Genomic DNA, 25,153 nt, shown 5'->3' on the forward strand with positions numbered 1-25,153 from the left:
TTTTTTCCTGGTAGCCCCCACCTGCAATAGAAATGTTCTGAGAGGCATCAGCAGACACGGCATTCTTTGTACTGTTCATCACAGGGACAGGACTTTGCAATAGGTGTGATATGTGTTGGGGAAATGCACCATTTTCAGGCAGCTGAGCTTTAGCAGAATAGGATGCTCAGTTCCAAGGGGAGAGGGATGTTTTCATCAGTCCCAGGGATGAAAGCTAAGCTGCTTTACAGTGTAGTCTGATAGAAAGTGTCAGGGGAAAAAAAAAAAGTCTTTAAAAGTCAGGTGTGGATTTGCATTCTGAACTGACAGTTGCACAAGCTGGTAAATCATACATAATGAATACCTTATTAGCTTAATTTTGTCTGTTTGGGGTCACTGTGAACAGCCTATTAGAAAATAGCAGTTTTCTCCAAGGATGCCAAATAGTTGGTTATTATTTCTGCAAATAATACTGAATCTGTAACTTGTTTGAGAAAAGCTTATTGTGCTATTCAGAGGTCAAAATCAGAACAATGACTGGATAGATAGCTGCTTAGTGTGCTTTTCTCCCTTGAACATGGCAGTGTAACTTCTAGAGTCAAGTTTCTTGTGTGCAAAGGGCAGAGGGATAACCACAGGCTCAGTTTAACTAACCCAAACCAGCCAAAAACTGATATCTCTGCATTATGTGGCCTTTCTGATGCCAGTGTCTTTATATTTTTTGGTCTCTTACCTATTTTTTTCAATCTTTAGGGCTACATAGAGATCTTTTGTTCTAGGAGAAAATGGTATTCCCAATTATGCCCCAGAACTAGAAACGTGAGAGGGAAAATGAAATACCTGAGAGCACCAAACCACAAATGTTCCTTTGTAATAAAGCACAGGATTTGCTCGTAGTAAACTGTCAGATCTCCTGCTGGAAGTGCAGCATGCTTGCTGAAAAGCACCATGTGAAGCAGCAAAAAGACTTGTTTAAAAATTCAGATATGTATTTATGGGCTTAGAACTTTTTCCCCAGAAGTAACATAGCTCCAGTCTTGTAAGTGCAGGTAGCTGTCACTGAAGCTTTCTGTTTCATGGCTAGAAGTACCAGAGGCAACAGTGGTATTTTCAAGAGGGCTTTGATGCAGGATGTTCAAAAGCATGATTTCTATTCTACTCCAAAACCTGGCCCCCCAGAACCTCCCTTGACCTCTTCCAGGTATGAAACAGTTCTACGTAGGCTTTAATGCTCTTCTTAAGATTTTTCCACTGTTCTCCCCACGTGCATCTTGCCAAAGAGATGGCTGAAATGTTACCAGCAGTGCTTTGTACTGCAGATGGATTCTGATTATTCATAAGATGGTCAGTGAGAATGGGACTATTTCATGTTTTGTCAAAGCAGCACAAGTAGGATGCTGCTTTTATGAGACTTGCTGCTGCCTTCTCTGTCATCTCTTTCATGTGCCTGAGCAGGACTGAGGTGACACTCTGCTTCATAAAGAGCCACAGCAGTGTGTGAGACAACTCAGGAAGCAGTTTACAAACAGCAAAGAGAAAGCTCAGAGAATGGAAATATTTTTAAGCTGAATTTCTACTACTTTCCAAGTGAGGATTCCAGCATGAGTACATTAAATTCTCATATTACTCAACAGTCAGGGCTATTTAGCAATAAAGACCTCTGGCACTGAAAGAGACTCAAAACAAATCTTTCCAGCCAGCAATAAAGTGCAAGGAGTGTCATGCTGAAGATCACTGGGTCGCGTAGCTTGTTAAGACAAGAGGCTGGAGGCTTATTTGTGCAATTGCTGCAAGTGATCTTGTCTTATGACACACTCACTGCAATAGATAACTGCCTTGGAGTTTGAAAAAAAAATTAAATATAGTCCTATGAATACAGTTCTGTAGCCACAGTAAATTAAATTGTGCACATACACACAGAGAGAGCATTAGGGCTTTTCGAAACTCGATTCAGGCTGCATTTGGAATTGGTTTTGTAGCTCTTGATTGTTCTCTCTGGAAAAAAATAACTGCAAGCAATGCTTGTTGTGTGGCCTGGAAAATGAGGAAAAAAGGCTCAAAGCCAATGTGTGCAACAGCATCTTGTCTGAGAGTCCCCAACTTCCAGTCCAGGGCAAAGGAAGAAAGCAGCCTGGGCTTTTCACCTTTTCTTATGTAAAATGAAGGTGCCTGACTTCACAGCTTTCCAGAGGTTTGAATAATGAAGTAGCTCTAAATAAAGATTATATTAAAGTTTGATTTCTGCAGTCCTTTGCACTGCATCCACAGCATGCAAAGTGCCTTCTTGCCACCAAGAGGAGGCCCAGTCTTGCAAGCACACAAAAAACTACCTGAATACCAAGTGCAGCCGAAGGCCCCAGAGTCCCTAATTTTCTACAGGGCCTTTCCTAAGATGGTCAAAGCATCTTAGCCATTTGCATCACTTCTTACGCTGAAAGTGACATTGGAATGTGGGGCTGAATGAGTCTCAGTAAATTCTAGTTGTACAGAAACACAGCATTTTACATTAACAGAGCCCCAGGGCTCTTGCCCGGCTCAAAATGATGTGTTCTTTGTCAACCTTTGTGCCCAAAGCAATATCAAAATAGTAATGCAGCACAGAATTGCTTACAGTATTTTATTCCATGGCTAGGTTTTTTTCTAACTTTTTTTTTTTTCTTTTGTGGAAATGTAGGAGATAATGCACTGATTCTGGCTAGGGGAAAGACACATTAGCTGGGCATGTCGTGTAAGCCAGTGTCAAGATAACACAGATGTTGCTGTTGTTGTCCTTGATGTTGCTGTCCTTCTGCTGGGAGGAGAACTGTCTCCTATGGGAGATGGTTGATCTGTTGGTTGATGGCTTCTGCTTTTACATGTTATTTGTGTACTCTAGGTTTCTTCATACATGTTAAACAGCCTGTGCTGGTGAGAACATTAATGCCTCACTATGTCATCTGGCTGACGCTGGATATTATCTACACATTTGTGCTCTAGTTTAACTTCTAGGAAGAAGTTATATCCCAGATAAATACTACAGTCCCATTTCCCCTCAAAAGTCTTTTACTGCCATCTCTGAACTATTAGCTCAACACAAACTGAAACTCTTTTGGCCATTTCAAGTGAAATGCACATATATGTGTATGTGGTAGTTCTGCCCTGGAACTTGTTTTGGAAAAGAAGACATCAGTTGGCTCTTTTAAGAGGGTTACACAGATTGGTGTCTATAGAGTGGCTCTTCTGTGGTATTTTTCCTCAAGCAGACATCTGGTCTGACTTCTGTCTTCTTGAAGGCAATGAATGTTGTTTCCAGTGCATCATCAAATGTTTTGTTATTAAATAATTAGAGAGTGGTTTTTATAAGCATTCTGACTGCAGAATTGTTATTATTATTATTATTACTATTACTGCCTGCTGGCAATGGAGAGGAAGACAGTGATCCTCCCTTAATGTCTGTTGAAACAATGTGAAAAAAATGGGCAGACCTTTGGATTCTAAATAAGACTCCTATCCATAAATAATGCTCCTGAATTCATAAATTCAGGGCTCTTTCTAGTCAGACTGTATCTTCCTGCCAAAAGGCATTCATCTTTACATACAGGCACAGTGTCTGCTCTGTGCCCCTCTCTCAGCACTGGTCCAGCTGTGTTTTGTGGCTGTATAATTCTCATAGAACATCTTTCTTGTGCTTATAACAGCACCCAAAAGGACACACATCTGCTGGGTTTTCTGATCAGTTCAAAAATTTTCCACCCATCAATTTTATCTGTGTGATGAGGAGAAAAAAGCAAGAAGCAACAAGCAGCCATTTATTTGGGATTTCCAAATGTCCAGACTGGAGGTGACCAGAATTCTGGCCCAGTTTTGTAACTTGGTAGCTACAGAACTCAGCACATCCCTTGGGGACGTCTTGGACTCGGAACAAAGAAACCCAGAATACGGTCATCAAAAATCCAGGGGCCTTTTGCTGTGCCCTTAGTGCAACTGCACGATGGTATTTGTTCCTTACCTAAGAAAGCTTCCATGTGACAACACAGTCACAATATCTATTCTTGTCTTTAACTTACTTTCATTTCTGTTTGTAAAACAGAGCTGTAGCATACGGATGGATAAATCTAGCAACGACGGCTATCTGAGGCATAACCTATCATGGGATCTTGCCCATTTGGTCACCCAGGGATGGGTATGCTGTAGCTCAGGAGCTCCATGTGTAACAAGGGCAACTCCCAAGATAAGGTCATGGCGCAACCCCCAGTGAGGGCGTGCTGGTGGCAGGCTCCTGGCTAATTGCAAATTCTAGGTCTCCAATTGAGGCCCAGGTAGGTGACGGCACATCCTATGGCAACTCCCAGGGAGCCACTGTGTTTCCCAGCATGTGTGGGCAGCCAGGTGTGTACCAATGTGCATGCTGTGTGTAGAGAAATATGAGCCAAAATCTCAGCGCATGCTTTATGTTATTCTCATGTGCATGGTGCTGCCTTCAGCTTGGGGAATCAGACAAGAATTCTTTGTGAAGGACTTCACTCTTTGCTCTTATGAAGGATGCTGGGCTGCTAGTCATTAGGGAAAGGAGGGCTGAACACTCTCTCCCACGCTGGCTGTGAAGCCTCAGGATGAGCCACATTCCTTCTCCCATTCAGTGAAGTTTGCCCATTTCCATCATATGAGTCAGAGGATCAACCTTACTTTGACAGGGCATCTCTCATGTATAAGTAACCTGGAGAGGCAAAGAAGTTATCTAACCTTTGCTTTGCTAGAGCTTAAGGATCTGTCAAAACCACAGTCTGAAGGGAAGCAAGCCCTACATCACTTCTGTCCATGCTCCTCCATCACTGCAGTACTTGTGTGAGATTATTTCAACACATATTTTTCTTCTCCAGCAAGCAAGTTCCCAGCTATAGGAGGCTGACAGGCCTTGTGTAACTTGTCGTTACTCATCAGCACTCCCAGTACTCATTTGGATCTCAGGGTGTGGTCCTAATTAGCTGATTTTGTAACAACACCTAAGTGACTTGGTGAGGGATAGACATCCTAGAAACCTGTTAAGTAGGGATATAGTGACTGCTTGTCCTTGGAATACTGTTCTGGATTGCTGTTTGCTTCTAAAAATTGAGCCTTTGGGATTTTTTGTCCATCCAACCCGAATAGCTTCTAAATTTGTTGAGTAAATTCACCTAGGTTATGCTGGTGGATAAATCCTACAGAAACAATCAGCCCTGTAGAGATTTCATAAAAACATTCCACCTGGTAGAAGAGTAAGAAAAGTTTAAAGGCCTTTGCTGATAATCTTGTGCTTGTTTAGGAAACAGAAAATCCACGGGGAAAGAAGCATGCATAAATATCCAAAGTATGAGAAAAAACTGCTCACAACTCAGTTGTTAAATCTGAGCAAACTAGACTGAGTACGTGTTTTCTCATCTCCTGATAAACTTAGTTCGTGTTTTTCTGTTGCTGCTTTGAAGATCTCTTACCTAAATGGGAAGATATCACTAAGCTGATAGCTGGTCTCCTGTGGTCTTCAGCAGACATCAACCAAATCTCAAGGCTTCTACCAGAAGGACATGAGCTTGGGCAAGGACTGCATAGTATTTGAGATCAGATACAGTCAGACATGTATAACCAAGACTATGCTGTTTGGAACAAAACAAGGCTTTGCTTTGGTTGTTTTTATAACATGGAGCAATGTTTAGGCTTGTTGGTTGCCTTTTGAGTAGTTCAGTAAAATCAAGCGCAGGTTCAGTTTTTGCTTTATCTCTGTTTTGGTGTGAATTGATCACCTTTGTTTTTTCAGTTGTGTCCTTTGATTTGGAATAACAAGCTTTTCTAACCTTAGTCAAACCCATTAAACACTTTGTGAAGGTTGTTTGTTTCTATGTAAGCATACTTGCTAGTTGCTTCTACCTAGATAGTGGATAAGCCAGACAGCACTTGTAATCTCTGCTCTGTTGATACTGGCATCACTTTCTGTGTTTTATTATCTATTAGGAAGTACACTCTTAGTGTTATCTCTTTCCAGTGTTTTAAGACAACTGGCTGTGAAGCTAGTCCAGCATTTCCTATGGAAGAAAGAAGAAGCCTTTTCATTATTCACATGATTGAGGGTTTAGCTTCCTATCATGTGCAGATGACCACAGTTAATTTTTAACTTCATACAATTTGCATCTTTCAGAAAATGACTGTTTTCATTGCATACAGAACAGGTTGGCTGTGGTATACAGCTGTTGCCATAAGCACATCTTGTTGCTTCTATTTCCTTAACCTTCCAGTCTGTCTTTAGATACTTTGATTTGGAAGCTTTTTTCTTTTCTTTTTTTTTTTTCCTTTTGCATCTTTGACGCTTTCATTTGAGTAGCTTACTTGTCCCCAGCCTCAGAAATACCCACTGTTCTTTGCAAAGTCAAATCCATTTTTCATAGTAACCTTGCTCTGACCTTGCTACCTGTCTTTCCTTAAATTCTGTGGGCTCTAATTAGTCCATCTGTCAGCTGTCCAGACACATGACAGGACATGAGCATCGCCACACAGATTGGAAGCTGGCTGAGTGCTTGAAAATGATAAATGGGGAAATGTCAGAGGATTTGGATGCTGGTAGCTGTCTAATGTCTTATTGCAAGCCTTGGCATTAGATCTGATCTGAACATTGTTAATAATCAGGAAGAAAGGTTAAAGGACATACTAATGAAACTGGCAGTGATATCATCTGCTTGCTCTTACAAAGCAAGGCTCTTGGGCAAAGTTTGCCATGTGTTGTTTGAAGCCTTGAGATCCTGTGGGTTTGTGTAGATCGAAAGTTAGACCCTGACTCAAAGATTTTGACGAAGGGACTTAAGCAAGCAGATGCTACACGTACTTGTCTGAGCATAGTGGTGGCCGAACTAGTGGGCTTGAGTATGTAATCTGAAGAACTGTTAATTGCCAGGCCTATTTGATGTGCAGCAGGGTGAAATAGGAGGGATTCATGGTCTGCTGGCTAGCTTTTACTACACCAGGGAGACACTAATGAGCTTATTGCAGCTGTCAAGATCTATAAGCACACTGCCTTTCCCTATCCGTTTCTTGTAGCCCCAACTTTTTTCTAGCTAACCTTAAATCCTGATTCAGCACTGTGCATGAATGGTATTGTGGGATTTTGTAGCTGGTTGAAAAGTGGGTAGCCTGGCAAGGTAGATGCATGTAGGAACCTCACAAATAAAGGGCTCAGCTGCTGGGTGTGTTAAGATGTGATTCATGGAACTGCAGCTTTGCTAGGACCTGATGTAGATGAAAGTGTCCTTAGGATCCAATGGATAGTGCAAAAAAAAAAAACTGGCTAGTGACACTGTATTCCCATCTGAACAGAGCTTTTAAAGCCAAAAGGTGCATTTCCCTGAGTTTTTTCCCACTGAACTTGTTATAAGAGGGGTAAACAAAGCAATCATGAGCTCTTCCGAAAATCCTGTTCCAAACATTTTAGTGTTGATGCCTCTAATTCACTTGCACAAGACTCATACATTTTCATTTTGGTGCTCAACTGCTCTGATTTTGGAATATCCCAAAACTCACACTTCATTTGAGGTCTCGTTCCCGAAAACAGGACTGCTCAGTAGAAATATGTAGCTGATATCCAAGGACTGCCAAAAATCAGCAACACAGTTCTCCATGAAGGCTGTGGATGCAGTCCTCTCTGACCCCTTGTATTTCCAAGCTCAAACACATCGAAAACGAGAAGAATAAAGTCAGTGAAGAAATTCTGGACATGTCTTTGCTGGTGGCAAAGTAGTAGAGCAGTAGTCATGCCATGTCACCTGCTGTTCCCATTAAATATTGCTGCCTAGAGTCGTTCTGAGGGCCCTCATTTCTTTTCAGAAGTACTCAGTGATAATCCTTCTAAAAACTGCGCCATTTTCAGGTGCTTGACATTAGGCATTCAGAAAATAAGGAGGAACTTACATGGCTCCTGCCATGCCTTTGGAAGGAATTTGTAGTGGCCAAGAGAGCAGGTGCAGTCATACACAGGGAATGCTGTGGACTGCTTGACAAAAGCCTTTTTTGTAGTTTTTGCAAGTGGCATACCAGTTAGCATAAGACTCTTATGCCTTTCCACCATCATCTAGCACTGTTCACAGTGTTGCCTAATGCTGTCAAGGTCTCAGGCAACTGCTGTCTTACGTGTGAAGAAGCCAGCGTTTTAAGTTAGCTGTGGACTTTAACTTTTGCATTTGTTTGTGCAGACAAATGTGATGTTCTTTGATTTTGTTTGTTTCTTACTCTTTCAGGTTTCAGAGTGTCCGGAAGCATGGACTTCATAAAGATCTATTTTTTGCTAGAGGTATACCCTATGAAACAGAGCTACCCAGCTGAAAATTGGCAATACCCATTGTGTGAAGGCTCTTCTTCCCTTTTTCTGCTTATATAACCATTCTGGTAGAAAGAGTGGCACCTTCTTGTAGCACCTTGCTAGTGGCATGTGTTGCCACATAACTTGTATCCATCTTTGAGCAGCTAGGTCTGCTCAGCACTGATCTGCTAGTGCCCTGTGCAGGTAAGAGTGGGGGGCTGCAGGCTGCTCTTGCAGTGCTCCTTGGCCTGGCTTGATTTGTTGACAAGAGATCTGTGTAGACAGCTGAAGTCCACACATGGCATCCCTGTGATTCCTTTGCAGATGGAGTCAAACATTTGGTCAATATTAGGTTACACAAACCATGAGGAATGCCCCGCCGCTGCAATTCAGTAACTAAAGACACTGCAGAGTATGCAAGAGGAAAGTACCAGAGTCCTGCCTCTTTGAGTCATAGCATTGCCCCACTGCTCCCCTTACATATCTTCTTTAGTTCATTCTGCTTTGCATGTATTTTGTGGCATGGTAGTTCATCTGGTTATGCTTCTTCTCTCACTGCTGGAGTGATCACTCCTCCTCCAGGCCCCTGAGGGGACCTAAGCGCTGTTCACCCATGTGTCTATGGAAGACTCTGTGGTTTAGTTGTAGCATGCACAAGACATTACAAGCTAAGTGTTTTGCTCTTGTTTGTTTGTTTTCCTGACAGCCAACAGATTTTTTTTCTTTTTCCAGCACTGGCTTCAGTGGAGTAAATATTCTGCCCTGGCACATTTGCGCCAACTACCCCCGTGTTAGACAGTCATGCAGCTCATCAGTCACTGACTCCATTCTCTCCTCTTCCCAGTTCTGTCTGGCATCACTTCCCTAAGCTTTCGTTTCTCAATAGAGCTAACTTGGCACACCTGGGAAGTATCATTGCATCCATTTTCACTGAAGTAAAAGCTCCTACTTGAAAGAACTTCTCAAGGAAAGGACTCAGCATTTGTGAGTTCTTGGTGCAAAGCAAGAAACTTTTTGCCCCAGAATCTGTGCCCCTTGTGTGACATCATGGTGGGCCATAGCCACATGTGAAGTAATGAGCCATGCCTCTAAAGACTTGCCTTGGATGCTATCAGAGCTCCCTTGGAGATTTCTACAGCTGGATATTCACAGAAGTACGTTCTGCTTTTCTTCCCCCTGCTCTGAACCAGCAATTTGCCCCTCTGCCCAGAAGATATGAACTACAGTTCTTCAACAGGAGAAATAACATACTCAAAAGCTTATTAGTTAAAGAAAGAACTTAGCTTTTCTCTCCTCTTCCCTCTCTGCCTGCATGCACCTTAGCATTGTCACTGGGACATCTGCCTGCTCTGGTCAGTCTGTCAGGAATGGCCATGTAGTTGCACAGCCTCCTGTGCCATCTGCAGGAGTTGGTAAGTAAAGGAATTAGAAAGCAAGAAGGTATAAGGGATTAATGAAGTTCTCATCTTGCATTTTTGAGCTGGAACTGCATGGTGTTCGGGGAGATGAGTACAGGCACTCTGAGAGCCAATTGACATTGAGTTATTCTGGTTTTACAGTGGTGAACTCAAACAAATTACCCTTTGGGTTCTTCCCAAGGGGAATGTTTGTTGTCTCGGTTCACAAAGGAACTAAGGATGTGCATTTGCTTGAGAATATTATTATCCAAATCACAATGTTCTTTTGAAACAGTTTTTTGACTGAATACCAAAAAGAAGCAATCAAATGCTTGCCTCAAAAGACCTTGGCAAAGCAGTGAATGGTGAAATCATAAATTTCTTCTCTCCTGCTCCCTTAGAGCAAAATTATCTATTTATGGATATTTTTTTTCTGGCCTTGGAAAGGAAGTGAATCAAGTTTGCAAATGGGGTTTGGATCAAATGAAATGAAATCTGCTGTGCCTTTTACATGTAGCTAAACTAGGGCAACATCTTGAGGAGCAGTGCTTGTTCTTCACCCACAGACCTCTCTCTCCTAAGGAAGTTTGGTAGAATAAACATGTGTAGTGTAGAATGGAGAGTTTAGATGTGCAGGTTTCCTCTCATCGCTATCAAAATTTTACCAGGGAAGACTTTTAAGCTCATTGAGCAGCACTTTTAGCTACCCTTAGATCAAAGTTCCTCTGCTCCAAGATTGTCCTGGCTGGCAGGGTTGCCTCTTCCACATTTACCCCTGGGTGAAGTTTGGCAAGGATTCATTCAAGATGTTCTTCATTTTTGAGACATAATGTTGGTTTGTGGCTAGAACAAATGGCATGTAGGAGAATCTATTTTGATCTCTTGTATGAAATATGCTGAGAACAGCAAAGTCTTCTTCCACAGCTTGCCTAGATACTGAAGGACATGGGCAGCATGCTGCTTGGTTGGGGTTTTGTTCCACGTTAAGGCTTGATTATTATGTCCCAAGGCTGGATGTTGGGTGTTGAAATCTAACCTTTTCAGGGTTTTGATTGTGTTGCCGTGTTTGCTCAAATGTAGTTTCATTTATTGTTCAGTTCTATTAGTCAGGGAGGGTTAGCTCTGGTTGTATCATGCCTTAAGCAGCTGGAGGGTGACCACTATGTGGTGGGCAAGACTTGCATCCGCTGGCAGGGTTCCACGTTCTCCAAGTAGCGTAGTAAGCTGAACAGCATTGGGGTACAGAAAATGGGTTTGTCCTCTGTCAGCCCATGTGATACTGCTCAGAACACGAATGAAAACCACGACAGTAGATCAGGGTAATTGGAGCTCTTGTAATTGCAGCCTGCTAAGTCTTCTTGCCCTGCTTGCCAGTGCAAGAGCTTTCATAAGTGAGCAGGGATCCTTTCAGCACTGGAGAAGAGAAGCTGTTCCATCCAGCACTGAAGAGAGTCAGTGGCTTAAAGAAGTTGGGAAAGCTCAATTTTCTTCCCATCTGGGAAGCAGGGAGATGTGAGGAAACAGGCATAAAGCACACCTTTGGTCTCACAGGAAGTTTTACTGTGTTAAGGAGGTGGATGAATAGCTAAATCTCTCAATAATAAGTTGAGGAGGATCACTTTGCTCGTTTGATGAATCTTAATATCTGGTCTGAAAAATGTCATTCTTCTTGGGAAAATGTTTGTGCCCTAAAGAAATCAAACCTAAACTAAATTTAGAAGTGATCTCTAAATTTAACCACAAAACTGATGGATGCAGATATTTTCATCACTGTCAAAGTACCAAGCCATTTTTGGTCAAAACTTCAGTATTTTCCTATATTTTTTCAGTGTTAGCAGATGGGGTGATTGAGTGTATACCTGGTCTTCTCCTGGGTGGAGTGAGAAGCACTACTGGATGACCAGAGCTCATCAGATAGGTCCGTATCAGATTTGTTACAGTCCATGGTGCTCTGAGCAGTCCTCTCTGCTGCCATTGCTCCCTCTGAACCTGTACTTTACTCTCTCCTTTCATCTCCAGTTTTTAGTAAAATCTCACCACTAAATGCTAGGAAAAAAAAAAAATACGGCAATCAATTTAATAATAACAGTGCTCAAGCCTCACATCTGTGCCGAAATCTTTGTGGGTGCGGGGTTTGATTCTGCTGTATAGATTTAATATGTTACATTGCATTCAGTTAGGATGCCAGGACTGATCTCTCTGGAAGGAAATGGAAGATGTAGGAAGCTGGGTAATTAGATTTTCATTTATGCGTGTTTCTCTTGTTTCACCTTCTTTGTTGTTTGTTGTTTTTTAATTTCCCTGGGTGGGTAGGCTTGAGATACTCACAAGTATTAAGAAATAATTCCAGTTCAGCAATGCCAGGAAGGTGCAAGCTGTAGCTGAGGGTACTTTCTTCTTCCCAGCGCTTGCTTGTGAACTCAGGGAAGCTGCGGAGGCCTGGCAAGCAGCCCAACTCCTTACTGCTGCTGACACCTCTCCAGCAGAAGCAGTGTGTGGGTAGGCAGGTAGTTTCATCACAGGGAGGAGGAGGCATGCATCACCTTTTGTTTAAGCAGAAGCATCTTTTTGGAATGCTATCCACTTTATCGGTTAGGGCTTGAAGAAAGAGTAGCCAGGAGAGGCTGGATATTATAATTAATGCAAGTGGAGGCAGGCTGCTGCGTCTGCCTGCCTGCCTGGAGAAGAATAACCTGTTGAATTTGCTAGGCATTGTTGCTGTGAGGACAAAAGCTACGGTTACAGGGAGCACAGCAGCAACAAGTGGATGAGGTAGCTGCTTCAGAGCTATGCTGTGGGGAAGAGACAGGGGCCTGGATTTTGGACACTGGATACCCATTTGGGTTAGAGCCTCCACTTTTGCCTCCTAAGCCTGGGGAGGAGGAATACACGGCCAACACGGTTTTGGTTGGGTCAGCTGAGGATGGCTGCGCTCTTCCAGCACTTGAGGATCCTGCTGTGGAAGAATTGGCTGAGTGTCAAGAGGCAGCCGGTGAGTGTGAAAGCAAAGCCATAGAGGAGTGGGAGCTGGAAACCATGGGAAGGTGTTCCATCCCTTGGAGCATTTCCCTATGAGGACAGGCTGATAGCATGGATAAGCTTTGGGGAGACCTGATAGCAGTCTTTCAGCATCTGAAGGAGGGCTGTAAGAAAGGGCACAGACTTTTTAGCAGGGTCTGTTATGATAGGACAAGGGGAAATGGTTTCAAACTCAAGGAGAGGAAATTTAGATTGGATATAAGGAAGAAGTTTTTTGCAATAAGGGTGGTGAGGCACTGGAATGGGTTGCCCCAAGAGGTGGTGGATGCCCCTTTCTTGGTGATTTTCAAGATCAGGCTGGATGGGGCTCTGAGCACCTGATGGAGCTGTAGGTGTCTCTGTTCACTGCAGGGGAGTTGGACCTTTGAGGGTCCCTTCCAACTCAACTGATTCTATGGAATGAGGAACAAAAAGGATCCTACACCAGAGGAAAATCATGGTGTTAAAGTATAAATATTCTGGAAGCTGTCAATAGAGACAGAGAGGGAAGGAAAGGAATGACGTGAAAGAGAAGATGGTCATTTAAGCCCAAGTGGTTGGATCTTGCATTGAGGGCTCAGGAGTTCAGAATGAGTACCAGGGATGCCTCTGTTCCCTTGGGCCAGTGGTCTGCGCAGACTAAACCATACATAAACCATGGGCAGACCTGAATTAAGGATGCTTAAATCCTCACCAGTGTGAACAGACCCTGCTCCCTGCTTGAGGATGCTAGGGGTATCCTCTGTAGCCTTTTGTAACAGATGGTCAAAGGAAAAGGACTCTGAGAGATACAGATAGGGCAGATTTCCACTGCAGTCCAGTACGTGGCAAATCAAACATACCAGATGGTCTGTCTTTCCAAAAGAAAGCACTGCCAACGGTGTCCAGAGAGCAATATGAATTGCAGCATCATGGAGGAAAGTGGTCCTTTGGGTGGCATGGCATGTCCAGGCAAATCCTATTCTGGTAGTTTTATTGCAAGCTGGTTTCAGTACAACTGCACTGGAATTTATGGACTGGTGTTGCAACCCATTCCTTTGCTAGTAATCGGAATGTGATGACTTATAAACTTTTTAGTTGCATGGAAAGCATTGGCAGGTGCAGAAAAGGCTGACAAGATAAATGACCATGGAGAGTGTGATTTAATGATGGAGTGGAAGACCTCATATCACTGCGTGCTGCTGCAAGGTCCACTGTGTGCCTGCCCTGTCCTGCCTCTCAGGTCGGGAACCTGATTTGGAGAGCCTTTAATCTGAGTCCTTGTGATCTTCCCCAGGAGCTGCCGACATGCTGCGTGCCTCTGAGCTAAGTCTGGGCCTGCTGCGAAGGATACTAGAGACTTTTTGTGAGATGCAGAAAAATACCAACAAATTACCTTCAGTTTCTCAAGAGCAATTTTAACAAGGTTGTTAAAACCTGAAGGCTTGGGTCTCTTTCAACTCCTGCACCTGGAGTAAATGCTAACCTAAACCCTGCATATAAATCTGACTGTGCAGACTTACTTGCTGCTCTTGGTTTCTTGTACAGATGAAACATCAATTCTGTAGAATAGAAACATTGATTAAAATATGTCCATTCTAGGGCAGGCATTCCATCCAACTCTTCCTTTCCCTCTCTTGCTCTAAATTAGGAATCTTGCTCAGACTGGAGGGAATGTGTGGCCATAAACCCACAATTCTGCTCCCAAAAGCGTCCTGTTTTCCCTATCCTTTTAGCTTCCTCCTTTCTTTATTTTTTTTTTCCACCTGTGTAATCTGTCTGCACCGATGGACCAAGCTTTCAGAAAGTTGTTGTTTTTTTGGTTGTTGTTTTTTTTTTTTCCTATGCTCATTTTGCAGGGGAAGCACTCTGAGCTTCTCTGTTTCTGATAACCCATGAATGCATTCCTGCTGCTGCAGTGATGTTCACTGCCCTCCCCAGGGCTGATTGGCATGTCACAGAGCGCTCTGACACAAGTCAGCTCCCATCCCTCTGCAGACTGAAGTGCTTTCCTGTTGCTCTGTTTATCAGCCTCTCCAGGGCTAGCAAATAACATTCGATCCTGCATTTTGCTTTATGCTTTATTTCCTCTGTGCACTTTCTTCAGAGCCCCTGAGAGATTGCCTCTGCTTGTGCAGCGTGGGGGAGAGCTACAGCTTGCTTGGCCATCAATTTGATGAAATCAGCTGAAGCTCTTCATCCATACCCAGGGAGAGCCTCAACACAGGTTACTGCTGCTGAGAAAGGAATGGCCATGAGTTGAGGTGGCAATCTTCTGGGAGCAAGGTTTGGCCTGCCTACTAGAGGGAACTGGAGAAATCAGTGCCTCTTGCACTTTTCTATTGTTTTCCATTTGTCACTTCTGTGCAGTATGCTTACTTAAAAAGAGGCAGAAGGCAGAAAAAAACATGCTTGCATCCAAACATACAAAGATCTGAGACTTTTAATCTGCTTTTAGCAGTGAAATAGTCCAGTAACCAAAGGATTATGCAACATGTGGCACAGTGCTTAATCTTACAAGCCAAATTGATGTTGATTATGGCTGCATTCAAGTCAACGTGTTCTACCTGCACAGGTTTGGCCAGGCTGGTTGTCTTGTTTTCATTAAGTAGGAAAGCCTGGGACAGTGAGAACACTGTTGTGTGGCAGCTGATGTATTCAGCTGCTGTTAAATCCCATTAAGTCAGAGGACAGAGATTCTAAAGGAAGAGCTGTCTGGGAAGTGGGGAATGTTAGCACTGTATTAGCTCCAAACAGGGAGGTACAAAGATTTCCTTCAACATAGACAATCAGCATTCATTTCTTCCCCCAAAATATGAAAGATAGCTTCCCATTCCTTTAGGCAACCTCTGACTAATATCAATTTCAGTGCTGTTACCCCGTAATTTTACTTTAGCCTACATGGTACTAAACTAGGAGGATACCTTAATAATATCATGTTCATATGAATTAATCCAAGTTAAACACTGTGTTTGTGGTCTGATTATAAGGCAAACGTGATATAAAATATTATATAATAAGATGTTAGTTTCAGGGATTAATCTTGTTGTATAGAGTGCATATAAGAAAAATAGAGTAGTGTCTGTAAAAGCTAAGATGCTGCTTTCTGAATGCTGAAATTTGAGGAAGACTTTCTCTAAAAGGGTGTTTCAGGAGGTGGTTTGACATCTGTCAGTTTCCTGTTTTGGGGCGTGAATCCTGTTCCCACTTCTGTGGCTGAGTGTCATGTCATCAAGGGGTGGTATGGAAGGACTTGCTGTAAAACAACCATCTTTAAAGCTCATCACTCTCCAGGATTTGTCTGTCTGTTTGTTTTTTTTATGTTCTAAGAAGTGTTACAGGAAATGAAAACATTATTATGGGCTTGGAATTACCTTTGGAAAAATGGTGTGGGGTCATATGTGCTGATCTGAAAGAAACAGCAACACAGCAATGAAAAATAGAATGATTTTGAAGAAAGACGTCTTTGGAGTTTCAGAAATTGGCATGAAGATAGCACAGCAATTTCACAGCACAGGGCACTTGGAGCTGTACTGGTGGATGGAAAACTCAAATCCACTAAACACAGTACCAAGCTTGCCAGCTAGTGCAGAAGCAGTTAATTATTTGAAGAATTGCATTTTCCTAGTTTACGAAACACCAAGGCTTGCAGTTTTAATAATGACTTTGGGCCTTGTACTTAGATTGACTTGCTACACTGGATGATTAGCAGATTCTATTTTCTTCATTCTCATCCATTGAAATAGGCTACCCTTGTGTCAAAGGCAAAAGATCTATAAATCTTCATATTTTTTTTTCCAAAATGCCACGCTGGTTTTGCATCATTTCTCTTTTATTTCAGCTCATCTGCATAACTTGCTACAATTTGGCAGTGGAATGGAACCAGGGAGTTAGCTTGTGTGGTCAGAAGCTCACACGAGGAGTGATAGGTTGCCAGTGTTTGAATGGGATCTCTCCAACTGATTGGTTTCACAGCTCTATAATAAACCCCTTCCTTCACTGTCTTGTAAACAAATGCTATGAAAATTCTCTTTCTTTTGACTCTGCTGTTTGTGAGGGATTGTGAAAACCTTTTGGGGGGGGGAAAAAAAAGTAACCTTGTCGTTTGTATGTCAAATGACTTTTGAGGAGTAGTTAGTCAAATCAAAGTCATCTTTACTAAAAGCAAAACCAACCTTTTCCATTTTTGCTATTAGGTTTTGTGATCACTGCATCCAAAGGTCTTGTACATCTAAGGATGCTTTTACTATTATATAGCAGTGTCTCAAACCAGTACAAAATGTATCAACAGCCAAACTGAAACACGGAAAAGCTTGTGTTATTTTCAGTCTTGTTATTTGCTCTTACAATCTTATGTAGTTTTTCTCCCGCATAGATAATACTTGAGTTTTAGTAATGTGTTTCAAGACAGACATTATTTACACTGTATGTTATAACTCATTTAGGGTGGAACTTGTGCATTCTAGACAAGCCCCGAGACACATCAATACAACGAACATAACCAATATATTTTCATTGCTGTTTTATAGGTATGGTCGTTCATTTTAATTTCCTGGCCTGTGGTTGTTTTCATAATCTTGGCTATCATCCGTCTCAAATTCCCCCCAGAACCACAACCAAACTGTAAGTAACTGGTTTGCTTTTATCTCTTTGGGGATTAGTTCTCATTTCAGTGACTGATGTGTTAATTTGATGTTTTTTGTTACTTTTATAAATTCGGTTCTTTGCAGCTTCCAGTGGAGACTTCCTGGTATGTAGCATGCTGTAAATAGTGTCAGTGTTCCTCTGAGGTTGTTTATATTTATGTTTCTTTCAAATTAGTTTCATAATTAGAAAACAACTTTACAGAACTGTCTCATCAAGATGCACTCAGATACTGCTGTTGTAGCAGCAGTATAAACCTACTTGATAAATTGAGGGACAAGAGAGCAGCTGAGGGGATTCTTATTCAGTAAAATGAGTAAGGATTCAACTAGGGTTAAGAAAACATAGTAAAAACAGTGTGGTCATCATGAAAGATTCACCTTACGTTTGCTAACGGAAAAAGCACCTATTTAGGCAGTTACTGCTAGGGCTCAGCTGAAAAGTGATAACTTATTTGGCTCCTGGGACATGATGGTGTATTTGAACCTTTACTAGCAAGTCAAAGAGCAGCTGATTTGTGTGTGGATAGTTGATAGTGCTTAAATGGGTGAAGAGTTTACACAAGCTGGTTTTCACTTGTGTGCTTTGCTTCCTCAGTCAGGAGAACTGTGTCTGTATCTCAGTGTGAGTCCACTTGAATCTTCTCTGAAAAATTTACACTGAGTTCAGTGGTACCACCAGAAGAAGCACTCCTGTCTTGCTCTCAACTCTGGCTATGTTTGTTTATGATATTACATGATAAAAAAAATAGCAAGGAGTTTATCCAGTTGGAAGTCTTTTTCCTTTCCACAATGTTAATTCTGGTTTTAATCTAATCCCTGGTTCTGCTTATTGTGGGCTTAACAAGTGCAGACCCAAGGGAGGGGAGGGGACTGGTTGGAAGACCTGGTCCCTCTTTTTAGCAATATAGCCTACCTTTGTGTTGGGGAAAAATTAATCACATAGCTATACCTCTTCACTATCTGTTCATTAGAGGAATTCCTCAACATTAATTGCAGAGGCACTGAAAGTACATGCAAGACTCGTGCTTCACATTTCACATCTAGTTTGCTAATGTACAAGGATGTAACGAGAGCTATTACTGACAGCCACATTTTCCCAGCACAGGTAAGAGTAGGCCTTCAAATTGCCCCTATTAAAAGTTTTGCTACACCTGATACATAGGAGAGGCACCACCGTGGGTTACCAGCATCAGGCTGACACTGAGTGGACAAGAACAAAATAATGTTATGGGAATGCAGGATATTTATATTTGAGGCAAGGAGGCTGATACAGGCTGGAGAGACAGACTGACAGCAACAAGGACAAGCAGTTGGCTTCCAGTGTTTGTAGCTATCAGATGTGTAAAATATGTTTGAGAGATCTGTACTTGATGGTATGTGCACTGAAAATGTTCCAACTTGGTTAATAATGTGCAGTTCTCTGATTAAAAGTGTTTCTGAGCTTCAGAATGATGTATGAAAAAAGGCCACATGGTAATAAACACTAGATATGCAATTAGGATAGCCCTTTTTTCAGCCAGAGTAGGATAGCCTACTCTGGCTAAAAATTTGTTTATCTAATTTGTAAGCAATGATGGAGAGTCAGAATAAGGGACTTTCTGTACGTTTCACAAAGTCTTAAACAGAGAAGGACATTCTTCGTGTGTTAGGCTGGACTTTTAACCCCAAGCCCATCTGCTGCCAGTGAAAAAGCCTCTTTAGGTTTGTTACTTATCTTAAGTTCTGCCCAAATTCCCTTGAACCAGTTGGAGAAGGCAGGACAGGACGTGTTGTACTTAGCGAGAACTGCAGTTTTGGCCAAGTGTGGAAATGGCATTCCTTACACGTGGCTCCAGTGGTTGTACTTCCTGTCCCTGAGAAATCAGATAAGGTCAATGTTGAGAGTGCCAGCTGGATGGTAAAATATTTATTCATTTCTGCATATGGCTATTAATTTGAATGTGTATTTATGCTTGCTCTGGGGGATTACATCTGTGAATTATTGGATTGGAAGGAATGCTCCTAGTAGCAGCAAGTATTTTCATCAGCTGTTCTTTGCAGAAAAGGGGAGACTGGTCAGTATCTTTGGACTTGTTCTCTTTTCCTGCATGGATGAATTTTAGTTGGGGGCAAATCTCAGCATCTGAGATGTCTTTCTATCTAAAGTAGATGACAGGAACTCTATTGCAATGGAGGTTTTGGGCTGGAGAAGTTGCTAATGGTTGTTGTGTACTCCTGTGGTCCATGTTATTTAGAAGCCATCTAGGAATCCAAGGGGGATGAAGAAGAACATTAACTTGGGAATTGAACAGCTATTTCCTGCTGTTTTTCTAGTTAAATAAGAATACCCACTTGAAGATTACCCTCTTTATTTTTTGACAACTAGAAAAATGTGTCAACGTTTCTCTTGAAAGCAAGAGAAATCATTTGGGAGCTTTCTTTTCTGATAGGAAACAAACAAAAACAATGTGGGTGGACATGTAGGAAAATGATTATAGGTGGGGTTTTTATTCAATAGGAATTAGATCCACTCTATACCAAATTCCAGTGACAAGTTTAATGGCACAATCATTAAATGGCGACAAGAAGCAGTTTCCAGTCCTTCTGCTATGAAGAGATTATTGCAGGCAGACAAAAGTCAGGAAGCACTGAATCAAGGCACAGGGATAGAATAAGCTACTCAGATGCTGAGTTTTGAAGCTTTAGATAACCCCACAGAAAATCTAAGCTTATCTCATATATTCAGGGCCACAGAAATATCATGAAATCTATTATTAGCTCAAATTTGAGATAAGTTCTCCTGAAGTATGTCTAGTACACATTCAGTGGTTTATTTCGAGAAATTACCTAGCAAATATCCATCAAGAATGAACAAGTGGCAAGAGCTTCTTGAAAGTGCAAGTCACTTACTTTCCTTTATGTTTGTGTAGTACCTAATGCAATGGGGTTTAGCACTGGGCTGAGCTCAAAAGAGAAATGGCATGCCTAATAAACATCACCACTCAATCACCTGTAGGAACACTAAGAACTGAAGTAAAGTAGAAAGCTGGAATCCAATTTGCTTCATGATTAAAGCACCTAGTGTCTTAAAAAACAAACAACAACAACAACAACAACAGCCCACTCTTCTTCCCATGTATTTGTTCAGTGATGTATTTCCTGGTCAGTAGAAATTAATATCAGAAGAAAATGGAGATTTGTTTCTCTGCATACTCAGCTCCTGTGGTGATCCTAGAGTCTCATCGAACAAATTTACCCAACTCTTTGTGCACGTTAAAGTCTGTTGACCTTTTGTTATAGTCAGTGTATTTGCTGGAAGACGCTGAGTTGCGCCTTGTGGAGTGTGTGTGGTAGGAAGCTCTGAATTGGAAGCCTGTGAATGGGGTCTGAGGTACCTTCCAGTCTTTTGTGTCTGTATCACCTGTTCTCTAGAGTGAGCAGGGACAAAAAGTCTCTCTACATCACTGCAGGTTTTTGCAAGGTATGGGAATTGTGTGAGAGATACAATCTGTCCCTCAGGGCACAACCCACTCAGTCTATAGGGAAGCCCAATTATACTCTTTGCTTTAACTAGCCCTGTCACACCCTACCCGCCCGCTTTCTTCCTTTTCTGTTCCCCTTCTTTCCCCTCCTGTCAGTTTGACCTCATCCTCATTCTCCATGGAAGCTCTCTTGGGTGTGGTTAGTTGCCCACTCATTCTAAAACCCTGCTTTTCAGTGCTGTGAAGAGGATAAGGATTTGCTCTCCTGTTAGACTCCCTCTGGCTTTCCAAGGGTGAAAGTTAGACATGGTCTACAAAACCTGTGCCTCATTCACAAATATTTTTACTTCTTCATGAAAAAAACCCGTGCTCTTGGGCCTGGTCTGAAAAAAACACCAAATTCCTAACGCCAGGGAATTCCTTTCCTCCTCTTGGCAAAGGATGTTTTACCCTTCACCTCTGTCCAGAATTTTCACCCAAATTTCATTACCTCCATGGAGAGATGCCTGCATGATGTATTGCATTCACTCAGATATTTGTGATACACTCAGTAACAGAGTGCTCCACCAGTCTGTCCTTTTGAGCCTTCACTAGGTAGTATGGAAAAATTAATAGGTTCCCATGGTAATTATAGGTAGACAGGATATGGTGACTACACAGGCCACTCCATTCATTTGGATAAGTCATGGGTATTTATGTAAGGTATGATCCACCCTAAGAATTCAGCCTACTCTATACACAGAGAAGCACACATCCGACTCCCAGCTCTGCTCTGCCATTTGCCTGTGGTGCAGCAGTCCCATTCCTCTGTGTTCTTTGCACTGCTGTCTTAAATTCTTGGGAAAGTTCTCTTTGCCCAAGGAGGTTGTGGATGCCCCATCTCTGGAGGCATTCAAGGCCAGGCTGGATGTGGCTCTGGGCAGCCTGGTCTGCTGGTTGGTGACCCTGCACATAGCAGGGGGTTGGAACAAGATGAGCACTCTGGTCCTTTTCAACCCCGGCCATTCTGGGATTCTATGATTCTTTTCTATCGTTTTCTATCTGCCCTTTTCTAGACAACTCAACACCAGTTTTGTCTGTGCTTGACTTCAGCGTGGTTGGAAGAATAGTGTCTTCAGATCTCTCCTTAAGTGTCCTTTGATTTAGCTTAGCCTAAACAAATTGCTGTGATCACAGAATCACAGCATGGCCATGGTTGGAAGGGACCTCAAGGATCATGAATCTCCATCCCTCTGCCACATGCAGGGCCACCAACCTTCCTGTTTAATACCAGACCAGGCTGCCCAGGGCCCCATCCACCCTGGCCTTGAACACCTCCAGGGATGGACGGGGCATCCACAGCCTCTCTGGGCAGCTGTTCCAGCACCTCACCACTCTCTCTGTCAAGAACTTCCCCTGACATCCAACCAAAATCTTCCCTCCCTCAACTTCAAACCATTTCCCCTTGTCCTGCTGTTATCTGCCCTTTCAAAGAGTTGACATCCCTCCTGTTTAGGCTCCCTTTAGGTACTGGTGATGTTTCTAATCAAGAATCCTACAGTGGTTTGGGTTGGAAGGGACCTTAAAAGACCATCTGGTACCAACAGCCCTCCACTGACACTTAAACCTTCCACTAGACCAGGTTGTTCACAGCCTCAGTCTGCCTTAGGAATCTTCCAACAACAGGACATCTACAGCATCTCCTGGGAACTTGTTCCAGTGTCTCATGAACTTCATCTTTAAATCTACTTGATTTCAGTTTAAAACTGCTACCCTTTGCCTGGTCACTACAGGCCCTGAGGAAAAGTCTTTCTCCTTTTTTTTTTTTTTTATTTCCCCCCCCCCCCCCACTAAGCCCCCTTTATTTGTATGCACTGAAGGTAACAGTGAGGACTGTCTGTAGCCTTCTGTTCTCTGGGTTGAACCATTTCTTTGTACAGGCTTTTGCCTTGTGAGGTGCAACTGGAGGATGTTTAGATTTGGTGCCGGAAATTCCTGAGTTCCTAGGATTTTTTTCTTCCCACTGAATTATAACAAGGCCTTGGGGCAGTCACTTAATTCTGATGTGCTTCCTGAAGCACCTGTATCCAGGTGCTGGGACCTAGAAGCACAGAAGTATTTTTCCAAAGTTGCCAAGAAATTTGGATTGCACTGAAATTAACAGTTGTTGAGGTCTGTGTTTCTGGAATTGAGGGCACATTTATTTAAAGAATCTAAACACTGACTCTGGAGGCTAGCTGAAGACATTCACCATTGAAAGAGAGAAGCTTTTGTGTATCTCCATCAGCTTTGCCCTGCAGTGCAGACAAACTCTATCATTTCTACATGCATGCCTGTTAGAAGATCTCCATCACTATTCCTTTCTTCTTTGTGGTGGGTTTGGAAGTTCATTCTCCTTCCTTTACACCTGCTGCTTCTCCCACTCATTTTCAGTTTTTATGCTCTGCTCTTTATTATCTCTATGTTCAGTACACGAACCCAATGCATTCATAGTCAAGGGCTGAGTTCTAATTTATTAAATAAGGGGGTGGAAGGCCACGGTCTGTGGGCGAGTAAAACTAGCTTGCCTAGTCTTAATAAGCATGGAAGCTGTCTGCTCTAGGCTGGTCTTATTATTTGCAGAGCCTGAAATGCTAGAGGGAAGAATTGGGAAATGAGATGCTTCCTCCACTGAAGCCACCAACACAGGGAGGAGCCTTGCAGTGAGTTGTCTGCTTGTTCCATCTCGCTGTCGTAGCCAGACAACTGAGGACATCATGTTATTAGGACACTTGAGAAAGCATGAATGCCAGTGGCATGAGGATAAAAAACTCAAGTTCTTGAATCTCACTTAGCCCTGCTGGGCTTCTGGAAAGCTGACTGGAGGCCTGGTGGGATGAACAGAATTATGTGGGGTCCTGCTGTGCTTTTATTTAGAAAAACAGGAGCTGGGTTGTGGGTGTACAACTTGTGAATCAGGGTAAGCTACGTAGTAGAGAAGTGGACTGGTGCATGCATAATAGCAACTCACAGCATCTTTTGGTTACGTTATGATTTGCATGGGAGAAATTAAAATAACTCCATTTAGAGCTGAGGGGAAGATGGCCAAGTGTGACACTGCTTAATGCCTAACAGCAAGGCAGAGGAGGAATGCACCTATTCTACTGCTAAAGAGACTTGAGGTAACACCAGCTCATCGTAATGACACGTGTGGTGTTGGGCCCAGCTGCCAGAAACCTGTGCTCACATACAGTGATGGAGGCTCTCAGAGGGGCAAAAGTGACCCCACTATGACAGATGCTGAAGGTGCTTGGTGTCTTGCAACTTTAAGGTTAACTCAAGGGAATGTTTTCTTCCAGTGCTGTCAGCATAGCAGGGGGAATGGCAGCTTAGAGAGGTAAATGGCAGTTCTGCTGGTCGGTCAAAAATAGGGTGAAAGAAATCACCTGTTAGTTCTGCAGTGGTTTTAAAAACTAGCTTTGTCATATGAAAGGCAGTCTAGGTAGAGAGGGAGTGCAATATCAAACCATTTGCTCTGACCCAGAGCAACTCTTAAGTACGCATTTAACCTGAAGCCTGAGTAATCGCATTAAAATCAGTAGGACTAATCGCTGCTATGCCACGGGCTTTAGACACACTGAACAAGATTTGAGCTGTACTGCTGGGAACTGTAGCACTTACTATCCTCACCCATTTTTTTTTTTTTCCCCAATAACTCTGGGATTTCTGAGGGCGTTGGTCTTGCAGGTGTGAAAGAGGAAAGGCTCAGGACCTGTTTGACTGGGAGTCCTTTGCCTCCTTGTCCTGCTCTCACCACAGCCCTCGTTCCAAGGTCTCTAAGAACACATAGATCCATTTTTTTTTTTTTCAGGTTCATGGTAAGACATAGGTTTCAGAGCACATGAATTTTCCACACAGTGTCGCATCAATACAAGCACCATAGCAATTAAATATTCTCTTTCTATAGATGAAAGGATAGGCCAGCCAGCTCTTTGGCTCGTTCTCCATATGCATAAAAAAACACAACCCTGCTTCAAAATTCATGTTATCCCACGGGTTTGATTGTCAGGCTTCAACTTCAGAGAGAGATCAAGGCTGCTGACATTATCATAAGACTATCTACAAAAGATAGCTGGAAATGGCAATTGTGTGTGGTTAAAGAGGAATGGTTGCAGTCATCATGTCATGAAAGAGGCGTGTTCTTTGTCCTTTTGCCTCTGGATGTGTAGCAAAATGAAGAAATAAAGTTTAAAGCAATGCTGTGCAACTATGGGAAAGATGAGGAGGAGTGAGAATTCTGTACGTACATGATTTAATCCAACGTTTTGCTTAGAAAGCTGGGAGGAGGATACCATAGCAGTAAATATTTCCCTTGTATGTTTTGTGACTGCTTAGATAACTATAAATCACAGCTGATAG

General features: G+C 42.5%; 1 protein-coding gene across 2 annotated transcripts in view; it reads left to right on the forward strand.

Annotated features, from left to right (window-relative positions):
* Positions 1–25,153, forward strand: part of ABCA12 (ATP binding cassette subfamily A member 12) — a 104,702-nt gene that overhangs the window by 11,493 nt on the left and 68,056 nt on the right. The window contains exons 1-2 of one of the 2 annotated variants that reach the window (XM_010713291.3): positions 12,259–12,664; positions 17,199–17,292. In XM_010713291.3, coding sequence (XP_010711593.1) covers positions 12,596–12,664; positions 17,199–17,292 — 163 coding nt within the window. In that variant the 5' untranslated portion in view covers positions 12,259–12,595. Of the gene's footprint in view, positions 1–12,258; positions 12,665–17,198; positions 17,293–25,153 lie in introns of those variants that run through there. The other variant, XM_019616885.2, reaches the window with a different exon arrangement.

This window comes from Meleagris gallopavo, chromosome 7 (assembly GCF_000146605.3).
Source record: "Meleagris gallopavo isolate NT-WF06-2002-E0010 breed Aviagen turkey brand Nicholas breeding stock chromosome 7, Turkey_5.1, whole genome shotgun sequence".
In the NCBI taxonomy this organism is placed as follows: Eukaryota; Metazoa; Chordata; class Aves; order Galliformes; family Phasianidae; genus Meleagris; species Meleagris gallopavo.